The sequence below is a fragment of the Carlito syrichta genome, unplaced genomic scaffold (genome assembly GCF_000164805.1).
Source record: "Carlito syrichta isolate Samal-C Ts95f unplaced genomic scaffold, Tarsius_syrichta-2.0.1 Scaffold301572, whole genome shotgun sequence".
Lineage (NCBI taxonomy): Eukaryota > Metazoa > Chordata > Mammalia > Primates > Tarsiidae > Carlito > Carlito syrichta.
Window position 1 is genome coordinate 153,936 of NW_007245668.1, and position 22,902 is coordinate 176,837.

Consider the following 22,902-nt stretch of genomic DNA (forward strand, 5'->3'; position numbering starts at 1 on the left):
GAATCTCTCAAATATTCATTCATGTAAAGAAATATTAATCTAGTACTCAATCTTGATTACTAATTAATCATCTCAATATTCTGTAATATTATGTTAAAATATTATTAAAATTAAAAATAGTATTTTTAACTCAATGGAAACTTCTTTTTTTTCTCCTTATTATCATTCCCAATAAGAATGAAGAGCTTTTGGCCAGGCGCAGTGTCTCAAGCCTGTAATCCCTGCATTTTAGAAGGCCAAGGTGGAGGATTGCCTGAGACCAGGAGTTCAAGACCAGCTTAGGAAGCATAGCAAGACCTCATCTCTACAGAAAATAAAAAAATTAGCTGGGCATGATTGCACATACCTATAGTCAGTCCCAGCTACTCAGAGACTGAGGTGGAAGGGTCACCTGAGCCCAGGAAGTTAAGGCTACGGTGAGCCATGATTGTGCCGTTGCATTCTAGCTTGGGTGACACAGTGAGACTCCCGCTAAAAAAAAAAAAGAAAAAAAGAATAACTTCTGTATATTACAATATGTGGTATTGAAAGTTCTTGTCTATATTATTGGCATAAAGAAACTAGGATTAAAAGTGAACAGAGATAAAATGCACACAGTAAGCAATTATTCTTAGTGAATGGTAATATATTTAAGACATAGAACTACATAGAACAGAATTTATAAACAGGTAAATAAGAGAGTGAGAAAAATATGTAGTCATTTATTAACTACAAGGTATTTTAAATGTACTGCGTAAAAGTTCAGCAAAGGACTACTGTTGTTTTTGTTGTTGTTTTTATAGATAACGTTATACTAGGCAAAGGAGTGGACCTATTGAAGCTATCTACTCTCTACTTTTTTTGTTTCATTTTAACACATGTTCCTTTATTTGGATGCATGACATATCCATTTACTCAATATCTATCTGTTGAACAATTTGTGTGTTTGTGTGTGTGTGTGTGTGTGTGTGTGTGACAGCCAGACAGTTAAGCCAGAAACTTTATTCCATCTCTTTAATCTTCCACCAAGGTGTTTGGTAGGCATTGTTACTACTCTTTTATAGATTATAAAATGATTCTGAGATCAAGTAACTAACCCAGGGTTACAGGTAGTACCTGAAAGAGTTAGCAATGGAACTGGAATCTGATATTTGTGTCAGAGTTCTGTGTACCTGTATGTGTGTATTAATGTGCAAAAATGACACCCCACACTCATGTACGTTGTCACACACACCAATGTTGGTGAAATGGCAATTCTGGGCCTTGTCACTTACTGTGCCTTAGAATCCTAATTTTTGACCTGTTCCTCTGCCAACTACTTGACTATTTCTTTCCCAATTTTTAATCCTCATACCCTGCACCCTAAGTTTATTTCTGCATTAGTTTGAGAATAAAGGTTTGAAATACCTTTAGCTCATGAGGCATTCTTAAAATATTTTCTGTTTTCTCTTTTGTTCAGTTGTTTGATTTTTTTTTTAAGTGAGAAGAGAAAAAGATTTTAGGTGTGTACTATTTATTTTAATAATATTTGTTTTCACTTTAATAGTAACCAACTTTTTATACAAAGTTTTTCATCTCAGCAGACAAATGTGTTCAGATGGTCACACTAGAAAGCTTTCCTTCTGTTTCTATGATTAATTGAGATGTAGAGAATGATGGGTATGGGGTGAAAATGGAAAGGCAATTAGTGCAACTAGGCATGAAATACATTCACATATAAGCTGAACTTCTCCCTAGCTAGTGGTCTCTTTCTGAGCTCTGAGGATTCGCATCCCATTAGTAAGTCACTGGCATGAAAATCTTCAGCCTTTGGGGAGACCAGAGCATTAAAAATGGAATTAACTCTAACTGCAAACTGAGTCAGCACACTAGGCCATTAATTCCACTGCTTGGGTATATATCATGCTGAGCTTTCCTGGGTGGGCTTCTGAAATGTTAGGAGTGAGTTTATAGAGCATTTCAAGGCCTAAATGATGGTTATCTATCATCCCATCCCTCACCCTCATCACTGAGATACTAATATCTCTGGTGACTCAAAATTAGTATAGAAATATAGGCAAAAACATTTGCTAGAGCCATTGGTTAAGGAGCCTTTCCTCAAAGAAGTTATATTGTGTGTTTTGCAAAAATAAATTTATGTTGCACTTTAGAGTCAGTGATTTCTCATTTTTAAAAATGTATGCCCTCAATTGATAGAGATGAAAATATCACTGTGCCTCAAATATTATCCTTTCTAAAACTGAGAATCATGCCTTTTGCATATCTCTACTAGCCAAAAAAGGTTGACTAGTTTTATTTTTTTAATAAACATTAGTAGCATTGAAAACATTTAAAAATCAATTTCTAAGTATAAAATATATTGAAATATTCAATATTTTCATGCTTCATATGGAACTCCCCAATTTCTGATAATCTTTCCTTTCTTCCCTTGTCATTCTCCATCCTCTTTAAGAATCTCTGATAGATAATATTGTCTCCTTTAATCATCCCAGAGAACAATTATGAAAAATTGCCATTGACTGATTGCCTTCCCAGGGTTTCTCACACTTGGCACTATTGATATTTGGGTCCAGATAACTCTTTGTCATGGTTGGCTTCCTGTGCATTCTAAGGTGCTTGACAGCATTCCTGACCTATACCAATGAGATTCCAGTGGCAACCGCCCATACTAACAACCAATGATGTTTCCAGACATTGCCAAATACCTCCTGGAGAAAAAAGTCTTTTCTGATTGAGAACACTGGATTATCTTCTACTAAACATTTCATTTGATTCTTCAGTAACTACAAGCTATGCAGGTCTGTTCCCTGCCATGGGAACATAGACTTTTAGCAGTATGGATTGTAGACTTTCCTGAAGGGACTCTGACAATGAAACGATCAGGGTTGAAGGAACTTCTTAGGGATATGGAGGTAACCCCAAAATAGCAACAGTGGGAGGCCACTCCTAGGGCTGAAGAAGAAAGGAGAAGAAATTGTTCCTGGAGTGGTGGAGAGCTGGAGAAATGACCGGGGACTGACAGAGGTAGACAGGAGGAGACAAAACTATAGCCAGTGATGCAGCACAGTGACAGGGAGAGTGTAGGGTGCACTAGCCCCTCCGTCCTCCTTGATCTTTTGGTCACTAGCCTGTCTTACCAGCGAACTGAGCCCAAATGAAGTCCAAGCAGCAAAGAACTGGAGTGATGCAACCCAGGATTCAGCCCTGATGGGCTCAGAGACAGAAGGAAAATAAAACCTGTTGGGAAAAAATGAGATAATCCAGAAAAAAACCATCCCCATTTTAAATGTGAGAAATGTAAGCTTAATGACATAAAGTAATTCATCCAAAGCCAAACAGCTAATGTGTGGAGCAGTCATTTAAACACATATCTGTTTAACTCTAGGCACAGTGAAGGTGACATCGCAGCTGATTTGCGTGAATGAACTGATGATGTTCAGTGAGATTGAAATAGTCAAGGTTATTGATTTTAGTGGATGGTAGATGCAAGATTAGAACCCACTTCTCATTCTTATTCTGGTGTTTACTTTCTTGTGTTGACCACTGAAAGAAAATTAAGAGCTTTCTGTCCAGCCCAATCTCAACTAGACAACCAGGAGTGAGAGCAATCTGCTGACCTTGAAAATCATTTCTTTTTGAAAATCTTGGAAAATTCTAGGTTTCATGTAGACTGTTTAAATGGCATATGCTATTTTCCCAAGCTGTCAGCACATTTTTGTCTTGATTGCAGACACTCGGCCCCAGCTGGTGCAATGTGTTAGGAAAGGGAGGAGGATAAGACTGAAAATCAGGCTTGGGGTCTGTCCTGGCTCGACCATTTCTAGCTGTGTAACCTTCAGCAACATTTTCAATAAAATAAGTTCTATAGACCTTTTCTTCCCTTTCACATTCATCCAGATCTTCAAAGTTATGTCTTGTGTCTAATTGGAAAGTATTAGCCTTTATGTTTCACACATGAAGAACCAGCTCAGAAAGCACTAGAACCTCACTGAAAATTTTATAGTGGGGTAGTGGTATCATGCAGACTCAACTCCATATCCTCTCACTGAAAACACACTACATTTTCTAGTTCATCCACTGACTTTAGAAGTGATTGATCAATTGATTTACTCCCTATGGATAGCCAATTTGCAACATTGAATCCACTAGGTTTCATTGTGAAGTCATGTCTAGATCTAAGTCTGTGAATCTGTGATTTAGGTCCTAGGGTTATAAGCAAGACCACAGAGGATACCAATGTGCTTAGCACCTAGGGATTCAGATTCTTATTTTTTATTTCTAGGTTTCAGATTAACACACTTATTACCTGTAGCTTTTCAGACACAAGATCTATTTTTAAAGGAATTTAAAAATAAATGTATACAGGGAAACACATCTAAGTTAATACAGTCCCATTATCTCACTTTAATGTATGCAAGTTGAGTATTAGTAATTGAGATTCAGACTTCTCACTAAGGTAAAGTGGGTTGCCACTGCTGGAAGGACTGGCAGGAACTTTGATCCTTCCTATGACTGTTTGTGTTCATTGCCTCCAGGTGGCAGGCCTACAGAGTGATACATTTCAGATCCCTATCACTCTGAGCTTCTTCTTCTCACCTGATCTCTGTCCTGTCTCCAAACTTTCTCCTTTTACAATATCTTTGGACCCCTGATTTTTTTACCTTTTCAATATTTTTGGGCATAAAATCAGATGTTCAGCACACAAAAAGTAACTTGATTTATTTTAAACCTAACCTTTCTTTCAAGTTCCTATTTCAACTGGCCAAATCCAAGAAAACCTATAATGCAAGAGTTCTCAGTCCAACTGTAAAGCTGTAGGGAAGGGAATTTTTTAAAAAAGAACAAAGTAAAAATAAATGTAGACGTTCAAAATCTGAAACCAAAAACCAAGAGAAAGATTTTAAGTTCTACATTTGTAGTCTCACAAAAATATAAATTTCTTCAAAAACAAAAAACACTGATAAAAAAATCTAGCTACATTATAACATTGTATCTGCTATAGATGATTAGTGGAGCTTTGAAAAAATGATTTTATCATTTTATGCTGTTCATATACAAAGAAAGGTAGAGGAGCAATATTTTTAGTATTTAGAAGAATAAACTTATGCCAAGCTACCTGGGCACAGATCCTGTTTATCCCTTTTTATCTCTGTAACCTTGGGCAAGTTACTTGCCCTTTCTCTGTGTTTTGGCTTTCTCATTGATATAATCAAATTATAAATAGTGTCTGTGCCGTATAGGTGTTTTTATGGTTAAACAAGTTAATATTGAAAAAACACTTAGAACAAACAGTACTAGATCATAAAAAAACCACTATATAAAAGTTAGTTGTTATCAGAAATATCCTTTCCATCATCATCGTCATCACCACCACCACCACCATCGTCCCCTACTATTATACAGAGACCCATTGCAGTGTTCCCATTCTTCAAAAGTATAATTATTTAAAAATTAGTGGTATTTTTTAAACAAATTATGAAACTCAATAATTAACTTCACTAAGAATAACCAGAGATAGTAACGTGTGTGTATATGAATAATGTACATTTTTATTATGAAACAGATAACCTAACTCAGAGCCTTCAATTTTAAGACTTCACTGCCTTTTCTTTCTATCTGATAGTATAATGAATGTATAGAAAGTTTTATGAACTGTGATTATAGTTGGTTTGGTGTCATTGCACAGAGTATATTTTACAAGTGTTTTAGGTTAAAACTACTGACAAAGAAATATTCCAAGAGTCAGAATTAGAGATAAATTATATGCTGTAGAGGTGTCTTCTTATTACCAGAAGTCAGGTCAGAGTCTCTAAAATCACATTAAGTTACTGTTTTTGTGGTTATTGAGTTTCACTCTTGAGAGAATTAAGAGGGCTGACAATGAAGTGTAATAAATCTTACTCTGACCTAAACATAATTAGTGACTAAACTTTCCATTAACAATCCCAATTCTGCTAGATAAAATAAGTAAAAAACTTACAATTTTTGCTCCCTTCTTAACTTCCCTATTTAAAGAAGTTGAAAAATATTCACACATTTCATAAAAAATAATAACTTCATTTGTTTATTTAATTAATGTAGAGTCAATGCCTCATTTACATACTTGGGTTTTTCATTTGAGCATGAGAAGGGACCAAGAAAAGGGTGAGACTTTTTTTAAACACAGGAGCAATTGGCTCTCTATTTTTTAATTTTTATCTATTTTTTTTTTTTTTTTGTCTCAATCCTCAGCCTCTGAGCCCAACTTGAAGGTGCGGTCCAGGTTAAAACAGAAAGTGGCAGAGAGGAGAAGCAGCCCCTTACTCAGGCGGAAGGATGGAAATGTTGTCACTTCATTCAAGAAGCGAATGTTTGAGGTGACAGGTAATTGAGGATTGGGTAGACATATACTAACAATGCTGGTAGTAGGATGAAAAAAATAGTTTAGAATAAATATACCTGCTGCATATTAAAATTTATTTTGTAAAGGACTCTTTCTTGAAAGGAAATTGTATTGAAAACTCACAAGTAGTTCAATAAACCTTGCTATGCATTCACCAACTGTGTTAAACAGGAAATGAATGAAAAAACAGAACTATGTGTCAATCAAAGCAGAACTAGGGAACACCAAAGCTCACCTTATTCTTTTCAGAAACAGGCAGTCCATTTTGGGAATGCTAACCAGGAGAATATAACTCTTAATGAAATTTGATCAGAAATGAGCGGAGGGAGGTCTAAGAAGAACCTCCCCTCTACTCAGAATGAATGTACAAAATACATCTGGGAAAATTAAACTATATGAAACAGCAAAATCTTGACTTTTCAACAAATTTACAGAACTCATAAATGACTTTATGTGTTTACTAGTGAACTGGGACTTATGGCAGGAGGGGGATATATTGCTTTTTATGAAGGGGAAGAAACTGTCATTTTCACTGGTCTCCAATGGAAGAGTTCTTATTTTTTTAGCTGCCTGGGTTAGTTGTGAGGTGAACAGGTTAGGAAATTCAAACTGAGGTCTTACAAGCCCCCTAGTCCCAGTTGTACCTGGTTTGAAATGAGAGAAGACCAAAGAATATAAGAACTAAAAAGTCTAGCCAAAATAATAACACTGACTACTGTTTACTGAGTACCTACTTTGAACCATGCATTGCATGTACCTGACATTTCCTTTGGTTGCATCAGGAAAGAAGTGAAAATCTGCAACCATTTTTCTACACTGTCCAGGAAAATGTGCTTATATCAAAGTAGGCAGTTGGTATTAGTTCTCCAAGATGATATCTTATCCTTGGTCAGTTTTAAAAACTCCTTTATTTTCTGTATCTCTTTTGGCTTTGACACTGTTTAGTTTGGAGAGGCAATATGGAGGAAGGTTGTGGAAGTAGAGGTGGAAAAGTGTATTTATGCACAAAATACTAATGCAACTGTAAAGTTTCACAGGCTATTTAGGAAAAACAAAATTTTAGTCTCCTGTTTAATCCTGATAGACTGATATTCTTGTCTGAAGAAAAATATTAGTGATTACATTGTAACATTTTTCCTTATGAGAAAAGAAATATTAAGGAAATGAACAATAAATAAATTTATTTTACTAAAGTTTATATTTATTTTCTATCATTATTAATAATGATAAATATAATTATTAATTTAGTTGAATTCTAAGTTTAAAGTTACAGACTTTCTTAGAAGAAATATTGTATTTAGTTAAGTAAAAATTTTCAGTGTTTGTAAAAAAAAAAACTTAAATTGCTCATCCCCACGGTCCTTTGGTGGGGATGGATGATTGGGAAGTGAGCATTTTATTTAATGTGAAAGAATAATAAGCTTGGCCAGGTGTAGTGGCTCATGCCTGTAGTCCCAACACTTTGGGAGGCCAAGGCAAGTGGATTACTTGAGCCCAGGAGGTCCAGATCAGCCTAAGTAGCAGAGTGAGTCCTTGACCCTGCAAAGAATCAAAAGAATTAGCCAGGCATGGTGGCACGTGCTGTAGTCCCAGCTATTTGTGAGGCTGAGATGGAAGGATAGCCTAAGTCCAGGAGATCGAGGCTGCTGTGAGCATGATCCTGTCACTGCACTCCAGCTTGGGTGACAGAGATTCCAACTCAAAAAAATAAATGAGTGATGTATCAGCTGTCTAAAATAAATGGAGATAGGTGGGTTTTTTTCCTACCTGGAGAGAGTAGATTCCCTCTAAATGGCAAACTTGAAGAAAGGAAAAAAAAACTGTATATGTTTCCATTTTTTGAGCTTTATAATCTTAATATCTAAAGTTATGTTCATTTATACCAATATGCTTTTCTATTTTCTTATTAATCTCTTTTCTTGGGCATAACTTGTTCTACACAGACGCTTTTTCTTCTTTACGAAATTGCAGTGGAATTTAGCTCAATATCTGAGTAATGACTAGTTCTTGTTTATAAACATGATTTTTTACTTTACTTCCATTGCACTTAAAATATATGTTTTACTTTACTTCCATTACACTTAAAAATATGTTTCTCTAGCTAATGTTATGAGATAAGGGCTCCTTTTTTCATCTCAGGAAACAATATGCATTTCAATAGAGACTTGTGCATTTATTAAAGACCCATTTCCAGTCAGTGAGCTGGGACTTATGGATACTTTTATAGATGTTTTTACTGGTAAACTGTACTTACTCTAAATGTCTTTGAAGCTCTGAACTATGGACACACTTGCTCTGCCAACTTTAATTTGGATGAACTCTGTTTGTATCTTATCATAAATATTTGTAGCATCTAGTCAGAGACACCCTTGGCATCATAGCAGTTAAATTTCCATAGCTGTTATTCCCTTACCTGTGTGTCTTTTCTCTCTTCCCCATTTCATAAATTCAAGTGTAAGTTTTTCAAACCCATGTTGCCTCTCTTCTCCTAATAGTTGATGTAGGAACCACTTGCCATCTTCCTCTTTTATACAGCTATGTTCTTTTAAAGTTTGAAGCATTGGTTTATTCTTGAGCTTGCAATGCCTTCTCTTCCATTCACCCCTTCTTCATTGCCCCATTTCATCAACTATTCTTCTCCAAACTCCAGTTCCAATATTACTTTTCTCTGAAATTTTTCCCATTGCTCCCAGTAAGTGAGTTGCTACTATCTCCCAGATTCTATCCAATGTGATATCATATAATCCTCTGTTGTAGTAGTTGCTGCCTTGAATTTTAGTGCTTTCTATATAAGGAAATGCTGCAGTCTGAATATCACCTAAAATAATATAATTTAAAATTGATAAAGCAAAATGTTTAAGAAAATAATTGTTTTTAAAATATGAAAATGGAAAAGATATAAAAATGAGATATTAATGAGAAATCAATTAGTCGTACTAGAAAGACAAGAGTAAAGCGTTGGGGGAAATAAACTCCTATAAGAATAAAAAATGTACTTTTTTGTTACAAGTACACAAGAGACAAGGATATAAAACAAATTAATCAAAATATAAGCAAGATATATAGACAGAAAGGTAGTAGGTAAGATGTGTTTAAGCATTTTATACTACTGGCTTGCTCAATTCCCACAGTAAGTAAGTGGTAGGATTGTAATTCTGTTACCAATCTCATATCCTTTCCTGTGGCCCTACACTTCTGACTAGAGAAATAACTATAACACAAAGTTGAAAGTTAAGGGTGTTTTGAGGAAAAGCAAGAGAATATTTGCCTGGAAAATGTGAGTTCTTTTTCTCTGGGGGACACAAAATATGTAAACCAGGCTTTGAGTTTATGGATGGGGTTAGGCTGCAATGAAGTCAATGGAAGAAAGAAAGGATTAAAAAGCATGAAATGGGAAAATGCTTGGCAATTACAGAGAAAAGGTGATTTAATTTGACTGAGTGAAGAAAGCAGAAAGAACAATAGTAAGAAAGAGTATTAGGCTCCATTGTAGAGTATAGGGATGGGTGAAAATTGTCTTAGTATAATCTTTTGGCAAGAGTTTGAAATTTTTGAGAGACTACTATAGTGATTCAGAAATATTAAGAAGATTTGGTATAGTTCATGACTGAACAATTAGGCCTTAAATGGAAAGGATTATTGTCAGACTGTCAGACGTAGATGAGAGATAATGTAGATTACAAATTGAAAGGATCTAGTAGCCAATTAGATTTGGAGGAAAGTAGGGAGTGAGGATGACTCTAAGAGTAGTGATAACTTACAAAGATAAAACAGAAAACATTAATATTAAAATACATAAATTGGATTTGACACACATGTAAGGGGAGATTTAAAATGTCCAGTGTTCCAGAGGAATTTGGGCTGGAATTTAGGAATAAAAGACAAAAAATATAACTTTCATGAGATTATTCTACCCAAAGATAACATCTGAAGTCACAATATTGAGTGACTTTGACAAGGGAAAGAGAAAAGAGATAAGGACAAAAAATTAGGTAAATGTCTGCATTTAGAAATTGGTAGAAGAAAAGTCAGAGATGTGGAAAGATAAACAGGGAGGTAAAGAACTGTAGAAAGGATATGGAGAAGGGTGCTTCTTCTAAACCCTTCCGATTTGGGGATTTGAGAGAACAGTTGTGGTTGATAGTGGATGAGCTATATCGCCAGGGCCTGAAGAAATAGATGTTGTGAAAACACAACTTATCAAGAATCAGTATGCTCTCAGACTACAGGGACAACTCCAGTGGAGAAGGAGGGCCTGATAATACTGGATAAATGATGGAGCAAATTCTTTCAGGATTCTGTTTAAGGTGAATGGAATCATAGTAAGAGTAAATGTGCTAGTATTGGAGAGGCGAGAGGAAGAGAAGTGCTTTACCTTTGAAATGGGAGCGTGTCCATAATGAAATCAAGAAGTAGAAAGAAAAAAGATGCTGGTGGAAATTATATCAGAAAGAAGTCTTCAATCTCAGAAAAGTACGAAGCAAGATCATTTGTGTAGAGTTGAATTGACAAGATGCAAGGATGAGGCAGCTAGAAAACGCTGGAAATGAATGAATTGTAGAGAGTGATAAGGAATTAATAAAAAGCTCAATAAATAATTTGGCAAAACTTGATAAGCTGACTTATCTAGCTATATTTTTAAGAATTGTAAATTTCTATTTTTTAATTAGGTGTTTTAATAAATGCATTTGTTTCTTCACATGTTGAGGTACATGTGAATTTTATATTTGAAGAGGAAAGAGATGAGTTCAATAATGTCTTATTGTTATCTAACTTTTTCTAAAAGATATTTTTATTATACTGATGCTTTATTTTTCATATTAAATTTAGGCAACTTACCATCTTCTACATAATAAGTTGAGTAGAGTTAAAGTTTGATTATGTTGTACAAGGCCATAAGTGCAATGTTGAGATTTTACATTCTATTGTATTTTCTTCATACAATTTTGGCTCTTATGCACTATAATAAGATAGAGCCTTAATATATCAAATAATGAGCAAGTTAAAGCACAGAATTTAAGCATTATTTTAGACATAACAGGAATGGCACTGGACCTCATTTGTAAATGAACTGCTTTTTTTTTATGTACACAAGCTCATTATCTTCATCATTTTTTTTTAATGATAGTTACAAGAGCAACTAAGATAAGATTCCTTTTCTAATTTTTTTTCTCTAACGAAAGCTTTGATGTCCCTCTCTAACATGATGACTTTACTCCCTAAAAACATTTGAATGCTACGTTGTATTTTTTTGAAGTGAAAACAAAAGAGAAACATGCTATGAAAATTGAGAAATGTTCTAAAAATTGTTGTAGTTCTTTCTATTTAGTGAAATGGTGTTTGTCATTTACATAGGGAGAAAATAAATGATGTCCAGTGTTGTGTGTTACTTAAAGTAACTAAACTTCATCTTTGTATGTTTTTCATGAATGCATTTGTACTTCACAATATTTTTCAGAATCCTCAGTCAGTAGCAGTTCTCCAGGGTCTGGTCCCAGTTCACCCAACAATGGGCCGACTGGAAACGTTACTGAGAATGAGACTTCGGTTTTACCCCCAACTCCGCATGCTGAGGTAAGACCCTTATTATTTTGTATCTTCTAAAAATTGGATGCCAGATTAGCTACCTAATACAAAGTGATATTTCTGAGTTGAACTTTAATATTTAACTGATATTTATGATTTGAAATTTACTCAATTCCACACATTATAAATGTATTTTTAAAACCACTAGTCTTTATTAACTTATGTAAATATTATGAACCTATAAGAAAAAAACCTGGCTTGGCTTGGTGGCTCAAGCCTATCATCCGAGCACTTTGGAAGGCTGAGGCAGGAGGATTGCCGGAGCCCACAGGTTTGAGAACAGCCTGGGGAACTTGGTGAGAACTGTCTCTACAATAAATAAAAAAAAATAGCCGGGCGTGGTAGAGCATGCCTGTAGTTCCAGCTACTTGGAAGGCTGAGGCGGAAGGATCACCTGAGCCCAGCAGGTAGATGCTGGGGTGACCGTGAGTGTGCCACTGCACGCCAGCCTGAGCGATGGAGTAAGACTCCAACTCAAAAAAAAAAAAAAGAAAGAAATTAGTTTAAAGTAACACATGATTTATGGTAACCAGTGATACAAGAATAAGAGTAAAGTAAGTATGAAAGTCAGCAAGAATTTGTCTATGTAAGTTCCACATTAGAGTAAGCAAAGGCAACAGTCTGGTAATAACCACTCATGGAATGAGCTGTTTTGTAGTTACCAACAATTGACTGAAAGCCTTGTTTTCCCTTTCTACCATTTTAACACCTTCTTTACTATGCATTGCTCTGTGCAGAGAGCTGGTGTGATAACGTCTCCTATATAACTGTGACATGCTTCTTCCTTTGTATTTTGTAGAGTCCTGGTACCTTGGGACAGAAAGGGACCGATCAAATCTCAGAATCTTCTATCACCTCTGTAGCTTTCTTGCCATGTGATTATCCATTGTCTCTTAGAACACTTCTACTCATAAGCTCACTTCACTGTCTCTTCAGACAACCTAGTTGATTTTTTTTTTTTTTTGAGTTGAAGTTTCACTCTGTTGCCCAGGCTGGAATGCAGTGGTATGCTCACAGCCACTGCAGCCCTGATCTGCTGGGCTCAGGTGATCCTTCCACCTCAGCCTTCCAAGTAGCTGGAACTATAGGCGCATGCTACCACGTCTGGCTAATGTTTTGATTTATTGTAGAGATGCGGTCTCACCAAGTTGCCCAGGCTGGTCTCATACCCATGGGTCCAGGCCATCCTCTCACCTTGGCCTCCCAAAGTGCTGGGATTACAAGCTTGAACCACCGCATTGGGCGCCCATTTAATTTAATTGGTTATTTTGACTGATAAAATGTCAAAATATATGTAATACATTACTTAGAAAAAATGCAATTATCAAGGCCAAAATATAAATAAAGGCAAAACCAAGAGGTTATCCTTGATAAGCAAAGGACTGAAACCAGTGAAGTCAATTTTGTCCTGAGGACACTTGCGCACTTGAGTTTTATGCTTTGGTTTTCAGTGCCTTGAAAAACCACAAGCTAGTCCTAGTGTGGATTTGGAGCCCACATCACATAACCTCAAGTTACTAATTTGGGTTCAAATAATCCCATATTTGTAGTCTCCCAGGAGGCTGCAAAAGCAAATGCAAATCCTTTTCAGAGGAATGCACTCTCCTAGATTTCAAAAATTTCCCTTAAATAACTTTCCAAGGAACATGAGCAGAATAGATTCTTTCCCTGATGACCACCTTTCAGCTATTTAAAGAATAGTAACTCTGGCCTCTACGTTATCTCCAGGTCCTTTAACTATTTCTTGTTTCTCACCATCCTGTCAACCTTCTTTCGTTTTTTCATTATCCTTTCAAAGACATGATAGCAGATGAAATAAATACTATGTATATACTTGTGATCAGAGATGTAAGTGGAATTATTGGACTATTGGTTGTAGGTGTTGTCTTCTGGTTAGTGCAGTTATATCTCAGTATTGGTTTTCTGCAACCCTTTAATCAATTTTCACGAAAAGACTAACTTGGTCACAATTTTTTTTTTTTAATATCTTTAATTTCCATTTTATCTCAGTTTGATGAATTTGATTCTTAATAATTGCAGAAATACCAAAGGATCTGGGTTCTAATCACTCCGTGGATAGATTTTGTGCTCTTGGAAAATGAAAGTGACACACTACAGCTGCGTTCAGCAGCATGTATAATTCATGTATTGTCAGTGCAGTAAGTTTCAGAAGACCATTTAGAGCATGATGGCATTTGTTATGTTTTGAACAGCAACATAATATTTTGTTAGATAATATGTAGTAATAGTGTATTTTAAAAAGCCAAGAGAGCCTTTTTAGCATGATGATTAACTTTCAGGAGGGAAGAAGGGGGATAGTATTGTTTGATAGTCACTAATAAAAATGATATATATATTTATTCCTTCATTAAGAATACATATATACATGCATACAGTACTTACTACAGCATATCAGCATGATATGAAATATACTTTGATGAGATTGGAAATAAATGGAAAAGGTGAGATTTTATTTTTGTATTTTCATGTGTTTCAATTAAATTAAATTAAATGGAGTGTCCCAGATTGTGTGACCCTATCTTTAAATTGCAAACATATACAAGTAAGTTAAAAGAGTTTGCTTATACTATTTTATGCTATTTTAATCTACTTTATGTCCCTAAAACTGTAACTGTCACAAATCATCAGTTTAGATGCCTGAGCTTTTCAGCTAATTGTTGAACATATTCTGTCACTGGAAACCTTTCCTTCCACCCTCACCATTAAAAAAAGAAAAACAAAACAAAACAGAAGGAAATGTGATTTAATGGAGTTTAAAAGGGTAGAAGTATTTCTTCAGGTCAGTGACAGGACATTCACCTCCAAAGCTGGAAAGACGAGTTCAAAAGCAAGCAGTGACTTACCTCATAATGAATTAATTGTGTGCCTGAACTATGATCCAAAAGGCCAGGTGGGCAGACCTTTATGCACTGATGGGTAGCCTCTCCATGGCCCAGAACAAAAAATGCACTCTTGATGGCTAACATGTGGTTTTCTGCTGTATTGCATTTACAGAAATCTGTAGTGTAATTCATTCTGGATAGGTGAGGAGACAGTGGAATTCAGACTGAGCCTGTCAGCAAATTAATATCCTAGCTTTGTAACACTAAATACTTCCACCTAAACTAAAGAAAAGAGGGAAAAAAACCCAATATTCTTAGCCATACTTGATTAACCATCATTTGCAATTTAGGATTATTTTTACAGATATCTTCTAAGATTAATAATAGTGTTTGACTTCATAGCAAAAGAAATATTGTGAGGGTATGACTCATTTGCAACACTTCACTCTAAAAAACTTAGTTGCGTACTTCATCGTTTACTAAATAGGCTTATTCCATTATTTTTGCTTAAGCAATATAGGTGAGTTTTCATTTTAAAATAGTAGAGCAGTGTGGATTTGAATGAACTCTTTATTTCATGATCTGTAAGTAGAAAAACACGTCACCTAATTCTTTTAGAGCCCATGTAAGTGAATGGGGTTCTACTTCATTTTGCTGCTTTGGGTACAGGATATTAAGGCTGTATCTGAAAATCTTGAGTCCTAGATGAAAACAAAATTTTCTATCTTTTAATTCATATGTCCTGCCTAGTTTAGATGAAAGAAAGACAGAAGTAAGAGGAGCATCTACTCATAATTCGAGGCTCGGGAAATAGCACAATGTAGTGGAATGTATGGGTGTTCCATTCAGAAGACTCAGCATGAGCCTGGCTCCAAAACCAACTACTTTGTCATCGTTGGTCAAGTTGCCAAACTTTCCCTGACCCTCAGAATCCTGATCTAGTAAAAGGTAGTACTGTAATACCTACACCAACAGCTTTGTTGTAAGGAATCAGTGTTTGGAAAGCAGGTGGTAAATTGTGAAGGTCCAAACAAGTTCATTTTTTGTTGTTATTATCAATGCTGACTCCTGAGAGGGAAAACTCATTAGCATGTTTGTCTTCAAGCCAGAAACTCTCATGTGAGAGTGAGTCTCCATCTGCTCTGACCACTTCTGTTCCATTTCTTCTATTTCTTACATATGCTCAGTCCCAGAACTCAGATTGTTGGAGCTACTTGCTTACTCATTTGTAAACTTGGTTGGGGAGATGAAACCTCAGGGATTTCTATTTCCAACTCCCTTCAAAGATGTCTTTACCTATCTAGTTACTTTATTGTTAATACTGTGGGCCTGTGGGTTCAAATATATTTCCGTGGATATCAATACCATGACTTCAGATTTAGTAGATTTATTTGATAGCTATTTTAGCAGTAGCCAAGCTGCTGGTTTATTTCTAGTTGCACATTAGTGGCGGTCTCTGCTATGCTATTTTTTAAATATTTTTTTCCTGCAGAAAAAGGATTTTTTAAAGGGATTTTAATAGTAAGGTTAAGTGTTCTATAGTCATCAGAAATGTCACTTGTTTTGCCCCAATCTCACACTGCTCATCTGTCTACTGTTTCATAATAGTTGTTGTGACATATGCTGTAAATGTTATGAACTCTTCTGAGTAGGTGTAGAGCTATGGTTTTAGATGGCAGCAAATAATCGCCCCCCTCACATCCCCCCAGGGAAAGGAGGTTGCTATGACAATAGAATCATTTTCTAGGAATAACGTGAGTCAATATTGTAAAGCAAGATCTTGAACGAAGCATTAGTGTCTTTCATATGCTAAGCAAACTATGTCAAATGATTTTTTTTTTTGTCTCACAACTATTATATAATAATACCTTGTTTGGTGTCCAGTAAAAATGAAAGCTTAAGAGATTTTTACTGCCTAACAGATTTTCTTTTTAATTATGCGAATATTTCAATTTTCTGTCAGCTCTCTGAAAGAGGAAAATAAATACAATCTAGAAAATACAATGGAAGCCTTAGACAAACATTAAATGATCAAGATTTTTTTGTGTGTATATAAACTTGTCTTCCTTCTTTTGAGATAGTCTAAATTTGGGGATTTGAGATGCTTTAAAGTCAAAGTTGAATAAGGCTGATAAGCATGTCTCCTGTTTACCATTCTAATAGACACAGATGTTACTTGATAGAGCTAGTCAGAGGTGCTTCAGTCTCAGGTGGAAGGATCTGAAGTCCATGGAAGGTAGATGCAAGCCAGTGAGTGGGAGACCCCAGATATAAGATGCATAGACAAAACTTATTTTCCCTAGTTCAGACTGCTTCTTACCAAAATTCTGTATGCATTTTTTCCTTTTCTGATTCTTGTGCATATTATAGATCACTGTGAACATACAATGAGCTGAAAATTCTACATCCACTTTTCCCATGAGCTTCTTAAAAGGAGGCTGCTATTTATATAACAAGTATTCTGTCAAGGATCATCATTCACTTCTTGGTCTTCTTTCTTTCTTTTTTTTTTTTTTTTGAGTCAGAGTCTCACTCTGTCGCCCAGGCTGGAGTGCAGTGACATACTGCTTACAGCCACAGCAGCCTCGACCTACTGGGCTCAGGTGATCCTTCTGCCTCAGCCTTCCAAGTAGCTGAAACTACAGGCATGCGCCACCACGCCTAGCTAATTTTGATTTATTGTCAAATCAATGAGCTCAGGCAACTTTTTTGTCTTCTTCTTTTTTTTTTTTTTTTGAGTTGAAATCTCACTCTGTCGCCCAGGCTGGAGTGCAGTGACACACTGCTTACAGCCACAGCAGCCTCGACCTACTGGGCTCCGGCGATCCTTCCACCTCAGCCTTCCGAATAGCTGGAACTACAGGCGTGCTTGTACCACGCCCGGCTAATTTTTGTTTTATTGTAGAGATGAGGTCTCGCCAAGTTGCCCAGGTGGGTCTCGAACCCGCGGGCTCAGGCAACACTCACCTCAGCCTCCCAAAGGCACGGGATTACAGGCTGAGCCACCGAGCCCGGCTTCTTTTTTGTCTTCTTAAGCGTGAGAAAGTTATTCGTTTTTCTTCCTTTCTCTCTTGTTTCCTCCTTCCCTCTCTTTCTCCCTCCCTGCCTCTTCTTTTTCTTCTGTCCTTTCTTCCTCTGTATCTCCTTTCTCACCTTCTGTTTTTTTGTGGTTTTTTTTTTTGCCCCCACAGGCAATTATTTCCTCCTGTGTTTTTGATGTATGGATTCTCACATCAAATATATTTTTTGCTTTGTGCCCATTTATTATAGTGGCATGGTATTGTCTGTCTCATTCCATTTCTTACTTGTATGACTAAGCATGTGTTTTTAGATACAGCCTTGTCTTTATGGATACAGAAACCTAATGGTTTTATAGTATTGACTCACTATAAAAATTCATGCTGGGTGCTGCTCCATTTTATTTACCCATGCCCAAAGGAGATGTCCCATGACCCCCAATCCTCACCCCATACCAAAAAGTTCTTCAGTATATACCCATGGATATCACCCTACAGATTAATGAGAGAATTTCTTGAAGTTATAATTCCAGCAAAGTAACTACTAGATCATGGTTAAAGTGTAATTATTTTGGTTTATAGTGTTGAATTGTTCACTGGAATTGCTATGCTAGTTTGCAGTTCCGCCAGCAATGTATGAAGGCTTTTACCTTTCTAAATTCCTATAACATTTGACATTTTCCGTTTTCTTATTTTGTCCATTATGGAAGAGATTCTGAAGAGATTGAGTCTTTTAATTGAAAACAGTAGCTTCTTAATTTAATTACCTGCATAAATAGCTGTATTTAATTTTTCAGTTTATGTGTAGTTTATTCATCAGAATTACAAATATTGTCTCTTTAATATCCTTTCCATTGACATGATAGAAAAGAAATTAAATAAAATTTTGAAGGGCCTTAATAAAACGTGAGTAGGCCTTCTCTACCCCATCTCCTGGCCCAGTTCATACTCCTCATTCTAATAGCTTGCTTTTTCTGATGTAATATTAGGTACCCATCAAAGCCTTGTTTAAAATTGACACCCTCCTCTGTGCCATTGAAGTATTTTAAGCCTACTCTAATTATAGTAATTGTCACAGGTCCTTAGAGTTAGTCTTCTACTGTTCTGTGTACCTGACTAGCATGTGAATGTTGTAAGACAGGACATCTTTGCTTAACACCAGCTCTTAATCTAACAGGAGTCACTCATTCATTGTTTTTGAAGTTTAAATGCTAATCATTCATACATTTAATATTTCCATTTTATCCAACCACAGAAAAAGTTTCTGGTTCTGAAAATTGTTCAGGCTGCTGCCATCTTTCCAATGTTCTAAGCTGTGAAATGTTGGCATCTAAGCACAACACTAATTTAAAGGCTGGGTCAGTTTCAAAACAGCCTCTTGGAAAAGCCCTGACTGTGCCTGAAAATGCTTATAAGTTCCCCCACTGTACTACAATGGGTGGCCTTCCTACTGCGTAGGAATACTAGTCACGACTCTTGATTGTGTCTCGGGTTGTGAATGTTACCTCTCACAACCTGTTAATCTGACTTTCTTTCTTTCTTTTTTTTTTCCAACCATGCTGTCCATCAAAAGAGGACAGGATTAATCTGACTTTCAAGTGTGTCTGTACCCAGCAGTGTAGAATAGGCTCCAGGTTTTATTAAGAGACATTCACCTGGAATGCACAGACTGTTCTTATTAAAAAGTCTAGCTAAGGAAAGCCATATTTACAGAAGATAAACTGAGGAAAATGGTCTGTCAGTTCTCTTAAGTTATTGGTGATGATAGGCATTGGAGGGCTACATAAGCTCTGTACCTGTTTCCTTATTTGTAATTGAGGGAGACAAGAAATGATCAAATCCCTGCAGTTTCTATGATATATTATACCTGTTAGTCTCTGTGGAAAGAACCAACTCTACACAGCAGATGTGGGAGACATAGAACCTTCCTTGCTTCCTCAGGAATCGTCTCCAGGACTTGAAGATATTCATGTCTACAAAGTCACCACGGCCTTGTCCTCATGTCCAAGTCACCTGGCTCCTGGTTGCAATCCTCCATTCCTTTCCATGAGTCTCAGGACTTGCATTTGCTTTCTCTTTTCTGAAGCTGCCACCATTCTCATTTTGTGTAGTTCCTTTATCCTCTGGCAGTGGCCATAGAGGGGTGTGTACTTCCCGCAGCAGCACCAGACAACAAATCACATAACCTTGAGTAGTTTAAAATTTTCATTGGAGATCCCACAGAGAAGCAGAATTGGGGACATTATTATTTTCTCATCTGCAACATGAGTATAAAGGCGACTTGAGAGAGCTTGTGAAGTATGGGTTAACCTCCAAAAAATCCCTGGCATGGGACTTGGCACGTAGTGGGTGCTGAAAATCAATATACCACCAAAGAAATGAAGTCACCACATTTTTATATAAAACTACAGGGGACTGCAATCCCAGGGCAAGAATATTTCCACATCCCTTCACTTTAGTCTAAGCCAGTGTGATCAGCCAGTGTGCTGCTGCCGTTATTACATCTGAGAAGAAATCTATTTCTTATTTTAGTTTAAGTCTGCTTTCTGTGATGAAGTGGGAAGATGTCACAGAAATTTCTTTGGGAAATGAAGATAGACTGTTTTGTGAGGTCTGTGGTATTTTCATTCCCACAGTCCATGTCAAAGCTCAGTGCTGTGAGAAGCAGATAGATACAATCTTGAATGAATGAATATTATACTTTAAATAAAGTACTTATTTTTCCACACTTTTTTCTCTTCTATAAATATAGATAAGTGAATGGAATATCCTTTTATTTAAAGTTATTATTTCCTTCCAATAAGTTCATTATCATATTTTACTTCTTTTTTTTCCCCCGTTTTTTTTTTTTTTTGAGAAAGTAGGTTTTATTAAGAAGACAGAAAAGTTCCCACAGTGGGAAGGGACTTGAAAGAGGTTGCTCTACGTATTTTACTTCTTTATACATTCTTTTTGTTCTTGGTCAGGCATATATTCTATACTTAAAATTTGTATGAAAAACTTATTTGTGTAAATAAAGGGTAGTCTGCCTTTTTATTTAAAGAAAATAAGTAACTATGGCTAATAGCTCCCAAGGTAGAATTGTAATATCACACATTGTAATTTTAAAATCTTTTACACCAATCTTTATGCTGTGGCACTTTAGACAACTTTAATTGTGTAAATGGTTGCACGTAAAGTTAATGTAATGCTACCGGTTTCAAGGTACCTCTTGATTTTCATGCACAAATACCAAGCATGTTCTTTTAAGAAGAAATCAAATCTGAGTTAACTTAGATTTCTAAGTCGTGATGAGAAAACTCCACATTTTACCTTCTGCTCTTATTATGTTAAGACTCGGACTCATCTCCAAACAAACGTATGATTGAGATGATGTTTTGGAATAACATCCTGTGTTTTGGTGATGCATCACTGTTCAGTGACATTCTGAGGTTGTATTGTATTAGCACATGATATTTCCCCCAGTTAATTGATATCCCAGGTTTGTCCAGGGGAAAATCTACAGCTCCCCCAAACATGCTTGACAAGTTATTATATTTACTTTAGTCAAAGCCCGTGTGTGCAATATCCCTCTTGGAGGTGGTCTATTATTGGAGTCCCATATGCTTTTTGTTTGGGAAGAAAGCAGTCACTGTGTCATACTGTTACATGGAGTATTCTTTTTCAGGGATGTTGTTCCCTTGGGGACCATATCAGGCCAGAGTTCCTTAGTCTAATAAGACCTTTGTAACTCTTATTGTATAAAAGTTCTGGGAGGGAAGCAAGAGTTAAACAGAAAATGTAATTCAAGCAACCATATTAGGCCACATGTGGGAAAACATGACTCTTAGTAATGGATTAAAAAAAGGTATTTGTTGTAAAAAGCACTGTGATGCCAAAATGTACAGGGTATTTCAGTGTAAATGAAGGCTATTGTGGCATAAGGAACTCATAATATTTTAACATGTACTTTAGTTTCTGAATATGAATGATCTAAAAATACACTACACAGAGTTGTCTGTTCATACATTTTTATATTAAAAGATGTGATTACTATGGAAGCCCTATATGGTGATATTTAAGATTTTCTTGTGTGAGTTTTAACATTAGTAAATGACATTAAATGAAGACCACATGAAGATATTGACTATGGCAGTATTATGTACGTGTTTTTTTCAGTCAGTTAATACTTAACCGTAGATGATAAACATGCTGACCATATTTCATAAAGCCAGAATTTTACAACTAAATTGTGCGAAGCAAACATAAAAGCTCTTTCTTCAGATTGTATAACTATGTCTGAGGCAAAAAATTTCTATTTAATTTTTACATTATAGCTTTTAAATATAAACATCATAAACAAATACTTAATTTTTTATATTTTGATAATATGACCTATTTTTTGAAATGTGAGCATTTTACAGTAAAAATTGTAATATTGTGATATTTTGAGACTCTCTCGCTCTCTCTGTTTTTTGTTTTTTTTTTAACAGCAAATGGTGTCACAGCAACGCCTTCTAATTCATGAAGATTCAATGAACCTGCTAAGTCTTTATACCTCTCCTTCTTTGCCCAACATTACCTTGGGGCTTCCAGCAGTGCCATCCCAGCTCAATGTAAGTCACTGCACAGCATCATTCTAAAGTGATATTTCCATAGGGGAACTCCCTTTCATTTTTTGTATTTTTAGATTTTAGAGACACTTGGTGATGTCAGCATCTCCTTCACTGTTTGCTATTTGCTGTGTTGTTCAAAGACATTCTGTTTAATTTCAAATCAAAATTACAATGGTTCATATGATCATATATAAAAATAAAAACTAACATTTGTGTAATGCTTTATAGCTTAAAAAAAAAAAAAAAAACCTCTCCAGATATTTTAGTAGTTCCACACAGCCATCCTGTGAAACAGATTACAGCCACATTTTTACAGAAGAAGCTGAGACTTGGAAAGTTTAAAAACGCAAGATCACAGAGCCAGTAAGTAGCAGACCTGGAACCCACCCCAGGGCAGTGCTGAGAGGCGTAGATTCGAAGGCTCAGTAGCATATGTTTATAGAATGTATTTTGTGAATGACTCTATTTTGGGAACTTAAGTTACTGACTCTGTGATACTG

At 35.9% G+C, this 22,902-nt stretch overlaps 1 protein-coding gene across 12 annotated transcripts in view; it reads left to right on the forward strand.

Annotated features, from left to right (window-relative positions):
- The window catches only part of HDAC9 (histone deacetylase 9), a 512,743-nt gene that overhangs the window by 128,202 nt on the left and 361,639 nt on the right, over window positions 1-22,902 (forward strand). For 7 of the 12 annotated variants that reach the window (XM_021710828.1, XM_008054890.2, XM_008054888.2 and 4 more), the window contains 2 exons: window positions 11,820-11,935; window positions 22,280-22,402. In XM_021710828.1, coding sequence (XP_021566503.1) covers window positions 11,820-11,935; window positions 22,280-22,402 — 239 coding nt within the window. Of the gene's footprint in view, window positions 1-6,210; window positions 6,343-11,819; window positions 11,936-22,279; window positions 22,403-22,902 lie in introns of all 12 variants that reach the window. The other 5 variants (XM_008054886.2, XM_021710824.1, XM_021710826.1 and 2 more) reach the window with 1 other exon arrangement.